Source organism: Pleuronectes platessa, chromosome 4 (genome assembly GCF_947347685.1).
Source record: "Pleuronectes platessa chromosome 4, fPlePla1.1, whole genome shotgun sequence".
Taxonomy (NCBI): domain Eukaryota; kingdom Metazoa; phylum Chordata; class Actinopteri; order Pleuronectiformes; family Pleuronectidae; genus Pleuronectes; species Pleuronectes platessa.
Genome location: NC_070629.1, coordinates 6,307,876 through 6,327,435, shown reverse-complemented (window position 1 = coordinate 6,327,435; position 19,560 = coordinate 6,307,876). Strand labels below are relative to the sequence as shown.

Sequence of the window (19,560 nt, the reverse complement as noted above, 5' to 3'; positions counted from 1 at the left end):
TTGTTTGTGCATTGTGTGTACTTTTATTTATGGCTATTACAGTCTATGTCCCTAAGCTCCTCATCGGACCTGGTAGATCGTAACCTGGCCACAAGTGGGTTACAATTTGCCTTTGTGAAGGGTTTGTGTTTGTAATACAGTAGCTGGTGTTGCTCTGCTCAGTAAAATCTGTGTTATAAGGTGTAAAGTTGGTATTTATGTAATGTGAACAGAAGAACTAAAAGCAGAGGTGTTGAGTGATGGTAGTGATGGCGCCATGGGATATTGCAGGAGTGTGTCTTCAATCCTCAGTCATTTGTTTCTTTAGTGTGATTTACCTTTCTTTAGATTATTTTACCCCCTTTCTTTGCTGTTTGCAGTGTGTGTTTTGCAGTGAGGTTGCGACCACTTGCCCTGCAATAGCCCTGGTTGTTTTGACCTACCTCAACTTAATAATATGCAGTGTATGCTTCTCTAGGTTTCAATTTTTCCAACTGTGTATATCTGGTATTGAAATATACATTTTTATAGAAAATAATATTAAAGAATTGTCTTAAAAAATGAACTTCTGACCAAATAAACTTTTAATTTTATAATTGAAACACACGTCTGTATTCACTTGTGGACTGATCTGTGTATTTATGGGGAACCCTCTTGTAAGAGATTAGTATAATTGTGGGGATCGATCAGGTTTATCCTGATAGTATTGCTTATTCTTTGAGTGGAAGTCCCAAAGAAGTTTGTTCTGTTAACAATCAGTCAAGTAAGATCTCTTTCATCCAATTCGGTTACATTTGCTTTTACTGGTTGGTCTTCTGCCCCTTTCTCTCTTTCCTGTGCGTTTCATAATATATTCATCCTCTACCTAAGTCGGGGAGTATTCATACTTCTAAATTATACACAATTAATGCAGATGAGTAATTTGTCCTTTCAAATTAATTAGTTCTATGTAATGCCACTTATTTATGATCGATAGGCCACATTTAAACAGAAATAAACCCTGTTTTAAACAGCACGGGGGGCATATTTGTGGGGTGTATTGTTTTATATACCAGTGGCAGAATGAAATGTACTCCTGGAAGACCGGTCGGAGGAACAGGTTCATGTTTTCAGGGGCTTATTAGATGCCAAAGCACAGTGGCTTTTAATACTCACTGAGAGGATTTGACTGTGGACAGTTTTATCTTTCACTGCAATGATGCCGAAGTAAACCACAGAATATACAGGATACTGGATGCCCTACAGCAGGTGCTGAAAAATATGAATATATTTATTATCTGTACTATGTGTGCATATATATTTTATTTTAGATGCAAAACCTGCAAGCATAACCCCGAACCTGCACCCTGCATCAAAGGCTTCCATACATTCCCCGAGAAGGGAGGTTGTTTTTGTGACCCCCTGTTCTGCTGGGCTCAGTGTTTCTGTGTGGGGAGTGATGAGAAGTCACATAATAATCAACCCCATCTTAATAATAGCTACCTACATATTCTACAAACATATGTCTGTTTGTCTCTCTGTCTGTCTTTCTGTTTCTGTTTTTTGAACGCATATCTCGTAAACCGTACAACTTAACTGCTTCACCCTTAGCATGTGGACAGTCTGTGTCTTGGGGAGTGTGTTGTCAAATTTGGTGGGATTTGGACAAACGACATACAAATAAAAGTTTAATTAATGGGTGCCCAGCGCTCTGTAGCTGTCAGTGGAAGAGGGGGACAGATAGGTACAACAAATTTCAACTTATTTTTTTCAACAGTCACTTCCTGTTTGGTAATTTATCTTTGGAAAAAAAACTATTACATCTTGGAAAAGCGACCCTCAGACAGGCGTAGCCCCGGGAGGAACCCGGGGCCGCAAGGTGCGTTCGAAGTGTCGATGATCAATGTGTCCTGCAATTCACATTAGTTCTCGCAGCTAGCTGCGATCTTTATTGACGCACGAGCCGAGTGATCCACCGCTAAGAGTTGTATTATTTTGTTTGTTTTTCAAAACTCTTTTCTTTTTTTTTTTTTCGAGGCCACACGTTCAAGCAGAGACAAAGTGGGTTTGTGGTTGTATTTGCCAAGAAGGCAACACGGCGGACGCCCCATCCCACTAAGCCACTAAGGGTCAGAGCAGGGTAGGAGACATTAAACCCCCCGCCTCCCTCCGGGTGCCCGCCACACGCGCGGCGATGACTGCCAGGCCGAGGGGGCCGCCACACGGCCGCGCCGGAGGGGTTCCGATAAAAAGGAAGGGAGGGGGGGGGGGGGGGGGGGGGGAGCAAGAGCAAAGCCCAGAGCTGCGTGCGGCGTGCGCCTCCAACCTCGCCAGCATCAAGCCATCCTCAACGCCTCCGCTGACGCGTAGGACAGGTAGGATGAACAAAAAGTTTCCTAGCTTCACTCTGGACCATAGTCTGTTTATAAAAAGCTCTGCACACAATGTCCAGCACACGAACAGTAAAAAGTGAAAGTATATTTTAGAACAGTTGGAGAAGTACTCACTAATGGTAAGGAATAATTCTAATAATTCTGAAGTAGCTCTGAAGCATTACCACAGGTCAGCTCAACAGTCCATTCCAAACAGGCAGGTGGAAAACAGGCACTGCAGTAGTTAATTGCAAATTAAATTATTGATAGTTTTATTCCACAATTCAAAATAATAGGCGTCTACACAGGTTGAGATCTTTCAACTGTACATTTATTTCCAAAAGGCTGCATATACATTTGCAAATTCTACTGTACAGAAAACATCCAAAATGTCCATAATTATAGATACAATATACCACAAAGCTGCCCTGGCATTACCAAACAGATGTTCAGCACTAGAAAAGCTCTGCAGCCTATTCAATATTATAATCTTAAATACTTTTCAACTAATACCTTTAAATGTGTGTCAGTATGATTAAATGTTCAGTTTTTTTTTTCATCCCCATCTGTCCTTTACAACATTCACCATTTACAGTAGTTAAACAAGGCACAAGAATAGTGATATGAAGCCATAGGCCATGCATTGAGCTAAGAAGAAGCGCATGGGTCCCACCAACTCAGGTGACAGAATATCATGGGCGCAATAACAGTGAGATTTTTGTCTCATGAACAGGGTTAAGTCTTACACCAAAGCATTATACGCACATAGTGAGAACATGTTTGTGAACGTTTGTGTCTGAGTTCACTTTTTAAAAAACAGAATTTCAACAGGTTCATGAGTAGACATAGCTGAAACACATCCAGGAGGAAGGTGAGAGCTGGGTGTGATGATGGGTACCGCACAGACAGGGAGCTCTTGATGCAACATAGGCCACTGCGAAGCGATAAAAAAAGCACACATTTCCATTTTTTGACACTCTTTGCTTGCAGGTAAGAGAAGCAGAATCCAGTTAGTCACAATAAGGGTAGCGATCCTATCCAGGAAAACAATGATTCTTCACTTACCAGTTTAAATCACTTAAAAGATGAGTATAATCGGATTATAAATGGATGGAGATGACGGAGAGAGATAAAAAGAATGGTTCTTCATCAGGGCAGAAAAAAAGCATTCACATATATAATGTCAGTAACCCTCAGTGGTGTGTTTAAAATCACTGTATCGTTTCTGATAAACCATCGGGACAAAATCAAAATTCATTTAGATCTCTCGACAAAAACCACAGAGTCTCCTTCCAGCTGGCTGCATTATGCAGTAGAAATTCAGAGAATCAGCTCGGAGGTTGAAAGAAACGCGGTATTCTGAGGCAAAATTGGCCCAGGTGTGGATAAAGCAAAGACTAGGCTCAACTGGGCTCTTCAACATAACATGCAGTGTGTCCCAATGAAGAATCCATCTCGAAGACCATAAGTTAATTTGTACCACATTTATCATAAATGCACATGGATCCAATACGGTGAATATTAATCTGATTTACCTACTAAGTTATTGGTAATATTGGGTAATGTCACACTCTTACCACAAGGATCACTGACGTTAACCAGCAGTGCAGTGCATGAACGTGCTCAAAGAGCCCTGTTCAATGAACGCATTCATGTTTTTGGTGCACGGTGAACTGAGCAGCTTTATTTGCAACTGCTGATCTTTCACTCTCATGGGACTGAATGAATCTCATGTCTTACAGCCCTGTAAAATGAAAGTCAATTTCCGTCTTACAAAATGAGAAACCTTTAGAGTGAAGCATCCCCTGTGAAATCATGCAGTTGTAGCCCAAAACCTCTAGATATCAATAGTAAAACATGTGAAAATCACGAGAGCCTCATTAAAGTAGAGTTAGACAGGTTTTAGTATGAATACCCCCTGTTCACAACTGGGACAAAAATAAGTGGCCTCAAGATAAGTTCTGGCTGCTACATGTTTGTTTATTTTTTGGCCATGACATTATAACTTGTAAAAACAAGATAATAACATGTTGGCGAAAAAACACTATTTAAAAAAAAAAAAGTGACCTGTGAATGCTAGCGCTGTGTTACCAACACAAAACTGAGGTCAAATCAAATCTGTCATCCTTTAGCAAGTTTTGTGTAGTGACAAAATGTCTTCCTTATCGAGACCAACATTAATGTAATAAGTCCTGTGTCCCTCTGCTCTGCTGCTCTGGACCAACATTATCTTATCGAGAGCCAAGGTCGGTGAGCCTCTGTTCCACTGGCTCCAGTAACTCAATACAAATGTCCCAGTCAGCATTTCTTGCATCCGAATAATGGATTGTGTTCCTTTTTCCCGAGGTTTACATTCTGAATCAGAACCCACTGCTGTTCGAAATTGAAGCCATTGGGATTTTTACAAAGTTAAACAATGTTTACTTTGTGAAAAACTCTACAGCTCCCATGTGAATTTACACTGAATTATTTGTATGAACAGACTTAGGCTACTTCCACACAACTAAGTTTTCCTTTGAAAACACATTAAGTCTACTACAGATATACATGGCATTCACACCACTCTGTAGTAAGTTTGGAAATGTTGCTGGCCCCGTTTTAGTTTGAAACTGCGGGTCAGCGTTTTGTCTGGTTGGGCAGAAACATATTTGTTTGGGAACAATAATAGGAACTCACAACTGCTTGCTGATTGTTTTTTTGGGTCACACAATTCTCTTTGCTGGTTCTTCAGGCTCCTATCCCACCACAGGCATTAATCAGCCTCGGTTACCAGTTTAGAATGCAACAAGGATAATCAACTACAAGCAGCTGATAGCAATGACAACCCTGTAGTTGTAGTGGAATACTGCATTTTGCAATATTACTCATTACACATTACTAGGACACAAGCTATTATTCAAGCAATCGGCGACAGTTCCTGCGTCCATTGGGACACACATGCCTAGTGTGCGTGATTTGAAACATGTGTTAGCAGGCGTGTTAGTATGGACAAGGTGTAAAACCAATATGGAGCCACAGCGATGGTGTGGACAATTCGTTTTAGGTTCAAACAGAAACGCAGTAGTGTGGATGTAGCCTTAATGACCTTCAGCAAGGAGGTTATATTTTCATTTTGTTTGTCAATTTGTTAGTTAGCTAACTTAATGGAAGGAGATGGTATGGGTCAGGACAGAACCAATAAAATGTTGGTACAGATCCAAATCAATGGGCATATCAAGGAATTTTGTTGTCACACCTCATAGTTTCAGCTGCAATGGAGAAAAACACCAAGTGGGAGATCTCTTACATTATTATGAGAACTGTGGCAGGGCAAAGTAGAATTTGGTGGGCCATATGATGGGAAACACTGGCGAGAAAGGTCATTAGCTTTGAAGGTGTGTGCTCTCAGAGAACCCTTCTAGGTTTTAAATGTGAATTGTTTATAGAAAGTGTTGTATGACTTCATTTGTTTTTTCTGATTGATTTTGAACACCATCACAATGAGTGTCATGTAGCATTGCCCCGCACAACGGCCTGGACCTGTAAACTGTCGCACTATACTGTGTCTTAACACTAAATAAGTAGAAGCAGAGGTGAAGCTGTTCCACAATCAGGAGGACAACTGTGCATCAGATCATGTTTTTATTTTGCACAACATCCATTCATCTTTGACAGCATCAAATCCAAATTGCCGCCATATTGGCACAGTTGACACAGTGTATCAAGTCCCCCTGCTGAGACGTGACCTCCTTCCTGTTTCCTGCCTTGGCTCAGCAGTAAATCGTACACGGCTCATCAGACTTGAGTCCTTTAACAACAAACAATATAATGTTAATCACGTCATAGTATTACTTGTACTAATGCAATAAAAAGATTTAGTGCCGTGATGCCACTGGTACAGATTGCTGATGCAGGCCGTTCTTTAATTTGCTAGAACCAAAGTGTCATCAAAACCAGAAATGGACCTAACTCTTGTGTCGTTGAATCACTGACTGCTTCAGATGGGTACAATTAACAAAGCCAGGGAGTGAGATTCAAAGTTTCGGATTTTTGACATGACGAGACAGTTTTAATGCTCCTTTTTCTTTTTTAAAGTGCACTGTTCAGTTGAGTTGAAGAGTGATACTTGAGCTCGCTTGCTGGTGCCATTAACTTTTCGAAAAACTGTTTGTCATTGAAGTGCAGTGAATCCTGGGATAGGTTGGGCCGGGAAGGACCCACCCATCGGAGCCTTCGTTCGTCGGGGATGAAATTTGAAGAAAGGTTCAACATGGGACAGTTTAGTTGCGCTGCTGTGACGCAGTCCGTCTTCAAATGCAGCCTCTGAAGGATGAAGCCCCCGAATAGAGACACACCAAGAGTCTCCTGGTGGCAATTTGCTATTTATTACTCCTTCATGACGATGTATGCTTAGTGTTGATTTGAACACGTATGTGACTCTGTGTTGTACTGTATTCCCTTCCCGTTGGTTTGTTTTATAGTCCCAGTTCACGTGCACATGAAATGTGGAAATGCAGTGAGGGGTTTGTGGTGATGGTTGGGCGTTTGGGTGTGTTATAGAATGATATGAGGAGTATGTGACGAGTGTTAGCGGTGGGAGTTGGGTGATAAGGTGTGGCGATGCCAGGGAATTATTTTTTACAGCTTCCTCATGCTCTATCTACTGGTAGAGGAAACTGTAATGAACTGCAATGTCACGGGTTGAAATCTCACTCTGCCACACTCACAACTATGCTTTTTTTATTTTCCTTGCGCACACATAGTTACATCTGCATGTGCCATCTTTCAAGGTTGGACTGGGTTGGATACAGATTTTTTTTATCTCTATAAATGATGATGTAACACTGGTTTGTCTATCAGAAGTTCCAAATTACTATATATCTGTTGGATCTTTATTTCATAAGGGATGCAAACTGGTGAATTTCAAGATACTTGGCTTTAAAAGTTCACAATCACAACATTTAAGCAATCAGCAGCTTCCTTTGAAACTTATAATACTAGACGTCACAAAAGTAAACTCTGAGTCCTCATTTACTCAGATATATGATTTAGAGGGATAAAAGAAATTAGATAAACACAGGCAACTGTAAAATGATGCCACAGTTGTATTACCTTCTTTGCATATAATAACTTTTATGCAAGTATGTCCAGCTGGCTAGGGGAGCTGGCAGGGGCAGTTCCGCGGGAAAAGGAGCTCCCATCTCTAATCACACAGATTCACTAAATTACGGACACCACCACCACCCCTTTTCCTTCTCCTTTTCCTTCTCCTCCTCCTCTCCCACTCCCCCTCTAAGCTCGATATGAATGTAAAGGGCAAAACTTAAAATAAAGAACATTTCAGTATATATTTAACCCAGAACTTGAGTGGAAAGGTGGACGAAAAAGAAAATGTACAGTCCATCCTAAAGGAGGGGGAGTAGATCCACAGCAGGCATCGGCTCGCCTCGACCCATTGTGACGGGTCGGCTGATTGCCACTGTCTACTCACCGACGACCTCATGACCTTCCAGCGGACTGCCACAGTGTGTTGTCCATCACTGGCCGTGCACGTGCACAGATACATGTTTGTCAGTTTGCACTTGCGGCCTCTTTTCCCTCAGCCTGTATATTCAGGAGCAGAGTCCTCTGTCTTCTCGCCCGTTAGTTTGCCTGTTCCACACAGACTGCCAGCCTCTATGTGATTGAAGTCAGACTCCGGCTCATCCCCGTCCTTGGGGGGGCTTTTGGAGTGGATCTTGCCAATCTCCTCCAGGGCGCTGGCTAGAGAGTCAAGGTCAGCAGTGTCCTGATGGCGAGCCTCCCACAGGCTCAGTATGACTGCAGATGGGCTCTGCTGCTTTGCAAAATAACCCAGGTTTCTGTGGAAGAGCAAACAACAACCCAGGGACAGAAATCAGGACAAAACTTTTTCAAATTTGATTCAGATACAGACGATTATGTTCAGAATGTTTTTATCTTGTAAAAGACATGAGTCAAACTGAGTCCATTTGTTTTAATTTCCTTAGAGAGAGCGATGAGAGATGATAAAAAGAAAAGCCGTTCAAAAACTGGGGACCTTAAAGGGATAGTTCACGGAAAAATTAAAATTCACTCATTAGCTACTCACCACTATAGGCCGATGGAGGGCTGGGGGAAGTGTTTGACTCCACAAAACAATTTTGGACGTTCAGGGGTAAACAGTTTTGCAGCTTAATCAGATACAATCGAAGTAAACAGGGATTGTATCTGACGTAAAAGAACCACAGCTTGTCGTCCCTTGCTCCTTGATAGAACCAGTTACTTGAGACGTAATCAGCAAGACGAGATCAGCGAGACTAGAAACATGGTGTGATGACGCCGTTTCAAGTTGAATTTGAATATCAGGGCTTAGGGCATAGGATTTGGCGGCAAAGATGTTTACCCCTGAAACCTCAAAATATTTTTGTGGTCTCAAATACTTCACCCACCCTTCCATCTCACATGGGTCATGGGAAGAACCCAGGGAAATGTCGAGTGGATGCAGATCAAGGGGTGTAGCCATGAATTTGCAGTTTCACTTTCTTTAATGTTCCGAAATAGGGCTTTTTATATTTTTACAATGAGATTTTGACAATCATAAGAAAGATCGTTAGGCCTTTGAGGAGGTTTGCGGATGGCTGAGTTCCAATGTAGTTCCAAATGAAAATCTTTCAAACGCGAATAAACACTCTGGCCTCTGTCATTTTTGAAAAAAAACTGCTGTGAAATGAATTAAACATTATACTTACATTTAATATAACTATTATACTATTAAATTACTTCATATCAATTTTTTTTACCATTTTCAGCTACAGATTAGTACACATTTTTGTCTATGAGACACAATCCAAAAGTATGACTAACTGATGTGTTTTCAACCGTTTCTTGAACAACAATGGAGCAGTCATTTAGTTACAGGTGGCACGGTGGTGCAGTGGGCACTATCACCTCACGTCATGAAGGTGGTAGGTTCAAACCAGCCAGCCTATTCTCTCGATGCCTGCTTAGGTTTCCTGTCACAGACCAACTGCATAACTGACCATTAGTGTGAATGTCAGGTGTCAGCCGTCTGACTGACTGCTGACCTGTCTGCAGTGCCCCTCTCTCACCCTCAGGTAATAATTGGATTGAGGGTTTGGATTCAGCCACACACACACACACACTCATACACACCCACACAGACACTACTTGTTAAAATGATACAATGTTTTTTTGTTTTTTTCCAAGGGATTTGTTGAGCACTCCCCAAATATACAAAGTACGATACAAAGTACAACAACTACACGTTACACATCTTATATGAGAGGAAAACCTAAGAAAAGCCACTGTAAGCATAATAACAAATGTAACAACCTTCATTGACTGATTACAAGTATTGTGTTTGTGTAGTAGTCCCAGCATGTTTGTGTCATTTTAACTATTTATATCAGCTGTGTAGTAAAGACGGTTTTGCATGGGGGAGCAAGAGCAGCTTTCTGGCTCAGCATGGATTAGCTCTGGAGGTGGCACCAGTTTAATATTCATACCAGTAAAGATAACGACTACGTTACTGACACAGGAAGTTTTTACACATCTGCTACTCCCACTAATTTGACAGCACTTGTCTTTGCTGACATTTGAAATGGCAGGAACTGCTTTTCTGCATGGCAGCTCCACGGTGGGTACCTTGGAAATTACACTGACATCTTAAAATATCACAAAGCGCATTTAAATGATGTAAGTGGCATAATTACAACAAAATTAGGGTTGAATCATTTCAACAGTTGAATGCAAATGAACTACACAGTATGGATAAATATAAGGTGCTTACTCTCTAAGATCTCAAAAGGTCCAAGACTCACATTCCACACACGGTTACATTGCTCCTCCCATAAATAGGAACATTAGACAATTAATATTTATATATCTATCACTTGATCATAAAATGAACGTTATCAGGAGAATCAGCCCTAAATTAATATTAACAAAGCTCATATGGGCCCCTGGATCCCCTTTAGTTGACCATTAGTAAATCTACTAATTATATCAGTCTGTAACTGTAAATTCATTCAACACAAATTGGATTATCCTGGAGCTGTGAACACAACTATCTGGTTTTACATGTAGCTGAAACAAACAGCGTGACCTTTAAGTCTATTAGAAATATAATCCAGCATAAATTAGGATCAGAATTAATGAGCAATTACTGGCAAGCACAGTTTGGCTGGAATCTTGTTCACAGGTGCTGCCAAAAACTAAAAGGGAGCTTGTTGCCATGCCAATGCAGTATACTTCCTCCTTGCATCATGTAGTGATGTGTCCAGATGGAGGCAGTGTTTCACTGCCGCTCCCCGCGACTTCACGGGAGGAATAACAACAGGCAACATTAAAGGCTGCAGCCATTGGTCACATCAGGCTCAGTTCAAAGCCGTTCGAAGTGGAGAGGAAAGCTTATCTGGATAATTTGGAATCCCAGGGGACTCGTAGATACCACTGTCTCATGAATCATGTTCTTAACAGGAGATTATAGCTGCCACAAGGTAAGACGGCGCAAAGACAACAACTGCACTGAGGCAATTTTTGTCCGGTGTATTCTTGTAAAAATGCATTTTCATCAGATGAAATAAGAATAATCAATAGTAAGTGTTAACCTATGAGGCTTACAACATTTACATTAACTTGTCAACAGAAAGGCAAGAGGATTGATTTTCTAAATGATATTAAAAACACAATGCACACCATATTCCACAGAACACAACCTTTAACACACTCACTACAGTGCTCTACAGTTACACATTTTTTCACCAAAGATAAAAAGTAACAACAGGCTGCATATACGCTCACAGGACTGTTATCACTGTGGTCAGCACGTGTGCACGGCGGGACCACCGCAGAGACAAGTGTGCACGAGGACGTCATGCAATCTCAGAGTGGATGCACATCATACACTCACCGGTCTAAGTGGAGTTTCTGGGCTAAGAGTTGCCAGTCCTTGCCCTTGGCGTTGGCAGTGTCGAAGGTGGCACAGATCCTCTGGCGGATGGATAGGGGGATTTTGAAAGCCTTGGGCCCCGTCTGGGATGTGATGGTGCAGTCTGTCTGCATAAAAAATGGAACCGACTCCTTTTCAGTCTGGATTGAATAAAAACAGAAAAACAGCCCTACATTCAGACCGGGTTCAAGGAGGATCTGCAAATGTCACTTTCAATCAACTTCGAGCTTGTTTTAACCGGCTTGGAGAGTGGGTGGTGTTCACTGGGTCAGGCTCATTCAGACCGGTGTGTTTAACATTTTAAAGGATCAGCGCATAGTCTGTAAACAAGTAAGGCAAAGTGGGAGACAACTGGAGTTTGCTCCTGTGTTCTGTTTGAACTCAGATCAGTAACAATAGATTCCAACAAAAACCAACAACTGAACACCACCCCCCTCCAATTTCATTGGTGTCAGAAACACATCCATTGGCAATAACTTCAGTAAACACACACTCCATGGCTCTGCTGAATGTCACACAGATACTTCCTCCATACTTGAGGCAGGCAACACACTGATTTAGCAGAGATGGAAGCAGGAGAAATAAGTGTCTAAAACATACTTTGCAAAATCTGAAATAAATGAAATTACTATCAAACTTTATGCTTATGTTAACAAATAGATTAGGAGCAAATTAATCCTTTGCTCTTTTAATCTGATTGGCCCCTGTAATCCCCCTCTTCAGAAGTCTTGAGAAGGTAGCCATCAAACAATAAATATGACCATTGACTAAGCTTTGCTCAAAGCAATAGAGCTAACAGTAAACAGGAAATTAATTCAATGTGAACCTTAATGAATCAGGAATTGTGTTTGGATGTTGGACATATAATTGCCCCCTCTGTGTAAAGTGTGGCACCTTAACGGCCCCTAATTTAGAAAAATCCTAGATCCGCCACTGACAGGTGTAAAATTTAAGGTCATTAAAAAACACTTTTAGACCACATGTCCCCATGCAGGCAGTTACATTCCAGCATCTGCCACCTTCACTCCCTGCACATGGAGAAACAGCGCCCCCCTCCTGTCGTGTCCCATATCAAAGTCCCGGCAGACCCGGTCACATAATATAACACACAGCCGAGGAGCATCCAGCTGCAGCAGCTTCAGCAGACATAATTCTACACAGCAGCTGTCATCCCCTGATGTACCTTTCATTTTCATGTAGTGGCAGGAAGTGTTAACCCCCACACCCTGAAAAATACTGTCACATTGACATCTCTATCCAGTTAACTTTTTATCCATCGTCTTTCTCAGTGTGCTCTGCAGCTGGCTCAGGACCTGGACTTCACTTCTGACCATGAGGATGTGCTTAGGCGGCCAATAGAGACACAGACGCACTGTGTTCAGGAGGAGTGCAATAATGTCAAAATGTCAGGGGCTGAGTGCTCTTCAGTTTCAATTGAGTGTACCGTACACAATCAACACTGTACTTTGTGTTTGTAGATATGACATTTGAAGAATAAAAGAGGAAATGATGAATTCCATTTTAAAAGCTAGATCCGTCTTCCTTCACCTCACTGAGACGTTTGATGCAGCGGTGATCATTATGTCGTGATATTAGAGGAGGATTCCTTTCATGATTCATTTCAAGAATGAAGTTAAAATGTTCACAATAAAGTCAGCTCCTCTGGTCCATCACATTCAGTCTGAGTGAGCTAACACGGTTTTACATGCTTTTAGTTTAACAATTGATATATTTGCATTTGACCAAGTGTCAAAAACAAAGTGCTGATGATTTGCATTCCACTCACAGCTCCTGCAAACACGTTGAGTCCTTCTTCCTACTTGACAAACCATAACTAATCATGGAGGTGGGATTAAACCATCAAACCATAGAAGGTCATTTCAAAGAGTATTTCACCTGTGTCTGATTGTAGCACCACCTGTTCAAATGGCGACCCTGAGGTAGGACGTTCAGGTTCGTGACTGGCTGTGAAAATGCAGTGTGGTAAAAATCAATGAGTAACACTCTCTCCTGCTTTACAGACACAAGGACTTCTTGACTGAGGACGTCAAACTCCTCACTGCTCCAGTGGAGCTGCTCAGACGTTGACAGAAGCCTGGTGTTGTGGAGCTATTTGCTAGAACACGTGTAGAACTAAAGAATAAAAAATACATACAGCTTCATCTTTGTTGTCTCTGTTTAGCATACATTTGTAAAGAAAGAAAGAAAGACAGAGAGGGTGTCCTCCTCGCCTCATTAATAAACACTGCGAGCTCAGGAGGGCTGGCACTGTGAACACACTCCGGGAAGGTTACAGTAAAAGCTGAGCACCTCCTGCAGCTGCAGGGCCTCACCTCGTCCACGGCCGTGTAGACCTGCAGAATCTGCTCGTGGCCCTTGACCTGGCGCACGCTGATTTTGCAGGAGAGCTGGGTGGTGGCGGGGCTGTATCTCTCCAGAGAGAAGGCACAGTGCAGGGGCTGCTGGTTGCTGCACCAAACTTGGGGGAAGGAGAATTCCTGAGAAGAGGAAGAAGAGGGACGTCAGGGACAAATTGGCCACATGTACAGCCAGAGAGGAAGACTGCTTACATAATTCACAGCCTGAATCCTTTGTACAGTAACGCTGTTAGCAGAAGCAGCTTGTGGGATAAGTACTGTACCCAATATATGAGGGAATGTGAGGAACAGGGAAAAAAGATTGCTTTGATGTATAATTAATTTCTGGAGAGAAGGCAGATCTGAGGGGGAACGTCCTTGACCTTTGCCAGACTCTGTCTCTGCCTCATCTGCATATTATAAGTGATCTGTAAATGATTCCTGGTGAATACCGCTACATTAAATGCGGCAGGCCACAGCGCCTACTGAAGAATTAACCTGCGTGGCTTTGATCTCAGCCGCACAGCGAAGCTCACCGCAGCAAGATAATGGAGCCGGGGAGCGGTGGCGGACTACAGAGGGGGAGGGGATGATGGACGTAGGAAGCTCGGCTCTTTAGCACTAAAAGCTGACTTGATGTATGGTGCGCCACGCGCCTATTATTCTACACCTGCTCTGCCAGAGCAGGTTCACCGTGCCTGCCTGCCCGCCATCCCAAGACCCTCATAAATAAGGCTGTAGAGAGTGGGTGTGTTTGAAACGCAGAGCTTTTCACCCTGCATCCACGTCTTTAAGCACCGGCAGAGTACAGTGGGGAAAACCGCTCAGCCGCTCTGCACATGGCAGCAGCAGATACAAAACTGTGTTCTAGTGCCACGTGTTGAATCCTAATGCACCTGCAAGCGAAAACAAACACAGAGACATTAATCACAAGTCACGTCCATATTAATGATCCTTGTGTGAGAAATGTGGGCGACAGGAGGATTCAGGCTAAAAGGAGCTGTTTTAAAACACAGGATGGTGCAAACAAGCAGGAATATCAATCAAACAAAAAACAGTTAAATATGATCTGAGAGGAGCGTATCTTCAGATTTGCCTCGTCTTTGTCTGAGCATTTGGGACATAGGTAAACAGCCCCTAACGCTGTAGGAGGTCTGCTTTCTCAACCTGTGTCACTTAGCATCTGACCGGCTGAGAACTGCACTTTAGAATGAGCAGAACTGATGAGACAGTTCAAGCTGAGATATCACAGATGCAAAGTGTGGTAGCTGCGGCTGACAACAAGACTAGGCTCGGGTCAGGTTGTTTTTCTTCATAATTGATACAAAATTTGTTTTTCAGATTTCATGTCAGTCATTGCTGGAGACAGAGTTTTAAATTCTACTGACACAAAATAAAGTTTCCAGTGTTTTGATCATCACAAACATTGAAAGGTCCATCTTAAGTATTTGACCTCTGCAACAATAAATCTCCTTAAAATATTCTGCTGCATCTGTTGGAGCAGAGGTGGAGTGGAAGAAAACAGGGGTATGAGGAGAGAAACTCAGTAGCATTGGGACAAAAGAGAAATACTTGTGTGAATTTTGTAATAACTAGATATCTACAAGGACAGTCCTAGTAAAGGGTGTTACTGTAACATCCTTGATCTTATTGTGGACAAAGAGATAAAAGGAAGCAGAGCCACATTATATCACAGCTAACATGTCTTACTCTTAATGGGTAATACTAAATGCAAATTTTAGTTTAACACACTGTTTAAACAGGGAGTAGTCAGTTCCAGGAGTTCACTCAATAAACAGCTACACACTCCTCTGCAGGACACACAAGTGTGTTCTCCTGCTGACAGGTTCATGCAGCACTGCTGACAGCTGGAGCACGGCGGACACGCACCTCTCTAATGCACAGCTAAGGAGGGCTCAGACTAGAACATGATAATGTCATAACATAACATACGGAATTAACATACATTGCCCATTTAGATTATTTTACTATTACTATTACTTAAAGTCGGAATAAGCTTGTTTACACCATTTTCTCAAATTCCAGTTTAATATTTTCGAACTAATTCATACGACAAAACTACACATTCAATCACAGGCTGTAGCACAACTCTAGTGAAATCGAAAAGCTCTAACTTATCACTTGTTAGAAAACACTGATTGTTGCCATTTTTTCATTTAATAAAATTCACAAGCATATTTTAATTGAATTAAATGTGATTTGTTAAACATAGTGTTTTTGTGTATTTCATTCCAGACTCAAGCTTAATTTTGCGAAGGAAGAAGAAAAAGAATGAATGAATAATAAATGAACGAGTATTATTTAGTTTTTCACTGCCTTCAGCATGTGGAAATATTGTGATGTTTTTTTCCGTGATAAAGAAAACAACTGAGCAGATGACTATTAATGACTCATTGTGATAGTTGTTTGAAATGAACATTAACTAATTTAACTTTAAGTTATCTTGTAAACGCAATCAGGTTCATGAGATAATGAATGTATTGTTGTTATTATTATTTATTGCTCATTATGATTGCGGTTTATTATTTTGTTGCATACTGGGACTCATGTCCCGTACAGACGCTCCTCTAAAGGTGATTTATAATCCCACATAGGGCGAATCTTGAAAATTAAATAACATTAACATACATTTTTCTGAAAAAAGTATTAACACTAATTAACATTACAACTATAAAATAATCTGAAAGAGTACCTTATTAGAATGTGTTAGATTTTCCAAAGTCAGTGAAGCCGAACACACAAAGTCTAACTTGACTCGAACCACAATCACGTGGAAGCTGGCCTCACACTGTTTATTGATCAGTGAACTCAGAGAGGAGCGCTGCAGAAACAGCACAGTAATTAGCTCTTAGGAGCCAAAAACAGGATCTTGCAAATGAGCGCCTCTGTTTCAGATCTATGTTTTGACTTAATTGTGCCGTCGGTTATTGCCATGGTTACCTGACATGTGGTAAAGGGTTTGATATTCCACAGGAACTGGGGAACATCCTGGATGGACACCTGGAGGCTGAAGGTGTTCGCTCGGAAAGGCAACATCTTTGGCTCCTCGAGGAGCTGACCCCCTCTGGTCTTCTCTGCTGCCACCACTCCCTGGAGAGGAGAGGAAGCAAAGAATAAGGGGGCGATATTAGAAAGAGGGGCAAACAGGCCAGAAAGAAAAAAAGAGATAAAGATGAAAAAAGAGAAGTGAGATGAAAGTGAGAGAAATAATAACACCAGAGTGTCCTCCTTTCCTTTGAGGGTACAACACCTTTAAATACCAGCACAAACTCCTGTTTCTGATCCTTTCCTCTGTCACATCCACTAATTGACTCACAAACGTTAACACAGAAACCATCTGAAAAAAAAGTGACGTTGAGTCTGCGCTGAACAAATCCTACTGCAACATGTGCTCGCAACTTAGCCTCACACATACGCAGCCTCCACTTGACAGATTGAGGCTTGGGTGTAATGCCGGGGAAGCGCCTGCATCGAGGGAGGGAGGGGGGAGCAAATGTCCATCTCCCAAATTGAATTTGTGATGATGAAAGAGCACTTTGATTGTCGCCTGTAGGTATTCATCTGTCATCATTGTTCAGTGTCTCTGTGGACTCTGGGAAGGTTCAGAGTCGGCCCTGTCTATCCTTAGCCGTCTCAATCACAAAGAGAGGAGACAGGGAACAGAGCTGTGGCTAATGCCGGCCTCTCTGATGGATTCTGACTCAGTCTGTGTGTGACGCCTATGCATGAGTGTGTGTAGCCACTGTGTGTGCACAAAGGTGAGCCCATGCCATATTGCATGTTGCCTTTGCTGGAGGTGGGAAAACAATCAATTTACAGCAGATAAAGGACATAAATCACAGGGAAAATAAATGTGAAAGTAGGGAGCTGATATATGACGTTTCTCTACTGCCATCATGACTCTGTCACCGTTAAACACAGAGCCTGTCAGACAGTTCTCTGTAGACTGTGACGGTTCCTTTAATTTGACACATCACATACACCCACAACTGATTTGACTGTTATATCATCTTTTTTTACAGCTGCACAAGTGTTGCAAAGTCAACCATAAATGAGAAATCCCATGCATCAGGAGAAGAGGTATCAGAGGAATTTTCAACATCCAACGTTCCTCAGAGATCATTTTGAGCTTTGAGAATGTGAGTGGTCGTCTGAATGGACCATTGTGTTGCCGAAATATTCGATTTGATGAAAAAAGTTAAAAGCTGAAAGCTCAGGTGCAAGAAAATGAAAGTAACTAACAAGTCCAAGGTTAAAGAGAATCACTTCAAATTGGATTCATTCAGCATTAGGAGGTTTGTGACGTCCAGGCCTTAGTGTCCTGGACACAGTCACACAGACGCTGCAGTGGTTGAGGGGTGTTGCATTTTAGAGGGAACCTACACCGTACACTTTTTACAGATTCTTTTATCACGTGAGTTGAATGTTTCTCCACATAAAACAGAAAGAGACATACTTTTTAGGTGTCTTAGGTCCAGGACAAATTTTTCTAATCTCTGTCAACAGCTATCTGAACGCAGACAAATTAAAAAGGCAGGCAGCTGATCCAATTCAGTCAATGTGTTCCAGCTCCTTTGCTCTCCACACCGACTCTTTAGCTGCGGGCAACCAGAGTCTGCTCAAATCTGAAATGGAGACCAGACGGCTTCAGGCTGAACATGCAGAATCTGTTTACATTAGCAGGTAGCAAAGTTCGATCTGTGATCATGCTCACATTGATGATTTGGTCTTAAAGCTCTTAGTTCATTTTAAACTACCAAGGGACGTTATCAAAGGATAGCAAACCAAAATGCCTCTGGACTAAATTGGACAGACAGACAACCAATGAGATCAAAGTGCTGTGTGAAAAAACAAACTATAAAAGACGCCATAGGTAGAGGTGTTTTTCTTTTACAAAAAATAAACTTTCTTCTACAGAAAATAAATTTTCCATGTTATTTAATACTGTCACACTCAAACCCACTCTGCTTTAGATAAATGGTTGTGATTGGCCCAACATGTCCCAGACAGATATACTGTATGTCTCTGATTGGTCTGTTGCTGCTGTTGGACACAATACACAGCTGAGCGAGTACTCAAACACGAGGAGTTGGCAGTCATTGCATTGTGACATACAGTGCCTTGCATAAGTATTCACCCCCCTTGGACTTTTTCCCATTATGTACTGTTACTAACTGGAATTCAAATAGACTTAAATAAACTTTTTCCCGTTTGATCAACAAAACATGCATAGTACTTTGGAGGTGCAAAATAAATTTTATTGTGACACAAACAATAATGAGAACAAAAAAGTTGACATCTGTTGGGTGCATAAGTATTCACCCCCCTGTGTCAATACTTGGTAGAACCCCCTTTCGCTGCAATTACAGCTGCAAGTCTTTTGGGGTATGTCTCTACCAGCTTTGCACATCTAGAGATGGAAAGGTTTGTCCATTCTTCTTGGCAAAAAAGATGAAGCTCAGTCAGATTGGATGGAGACCGTCTGTGAACCGCAATCTTCAAGTCTTGCCATAGATTCTCTATTGGATTGAGGTCTGGGCTTTGACTGGGCCATTTTAAGACATTAACATTCTTTAATCCAAACCATTCCTTTGTAGCTCTGGCTGTATGTTTAGGGTCATTGTCCTGCTGGAAGATGAACCTCCGCCCCAGTCTCAAGTCTTTTGCAGACTGCATCAGATTTTCTTCAAGGATTTCCCTGTATTTAGCTCCATCCATCTTTCCCTCTATTCTGACCAGTTTCCCTGTACCTGCTGAAGAGAAGCATCCCCACAGCATGATGCTACCACCACCATGTTTCACTGTTGGGATGGTGTGCTCAGGGTGATGGGCAGTGTTGGGTTTTCGCCACACATAGCGTTTTGCATTGAGGCCAAAAAGTTCAATTTTGGTCTCATCTGAC

General features: G+C 41.9%; 1 protein-coding gene and 1 non-coding gene across 2 annotated transcripts in view; both read right to left on the bottom strand.

Moving 5' to 3' along the window:
• Window positions 1-1,791: 1,791 nt before the first annotated feature.
• On the bottom strand, window positions 1,792-1,945 carry LOC128439077 (5.8S ribosomal RNA). Its single transcript, XR_008338423.1, has one exon. It is a non-coding gene; the product is annotated as a 5.8S ribosomal RNA (ribosomal RNA).
• A 699-nt stretch (window positions 1,946-2,644) lies between these two features.
• The window catches only part of unc5db (unc-5 netrin receptor Db), a 198,809-nt gene continuing 181,893 nt past the window's right edge, over window positions 2,645-19,560 (bottom strand). The window contains exons 15-18 of the mRNA XM_053420260.1: window positions 16,599-16,748; window positions 13,614-13,778; window positions 11,242-11,420; window positions 2,645-8,170 (exon numbers count right to left, since the gene is read on the bottom strand). Coding sequence (XP_053276235.1) covers window positions 7,909-8,170; window positions 11,242-11,420; window positions 13,614-13,778; window positions 16,599-16,748 — 756 coding nt within the window. The 3' untranslated portion in view covers window positions 2,645-7,908. The remainder of the gene's footprint in view (window positions 8,171-11,241; window positions 11,421-13,613; window positions 13,779-16,598; window positions 16,749-19,560) is intronic.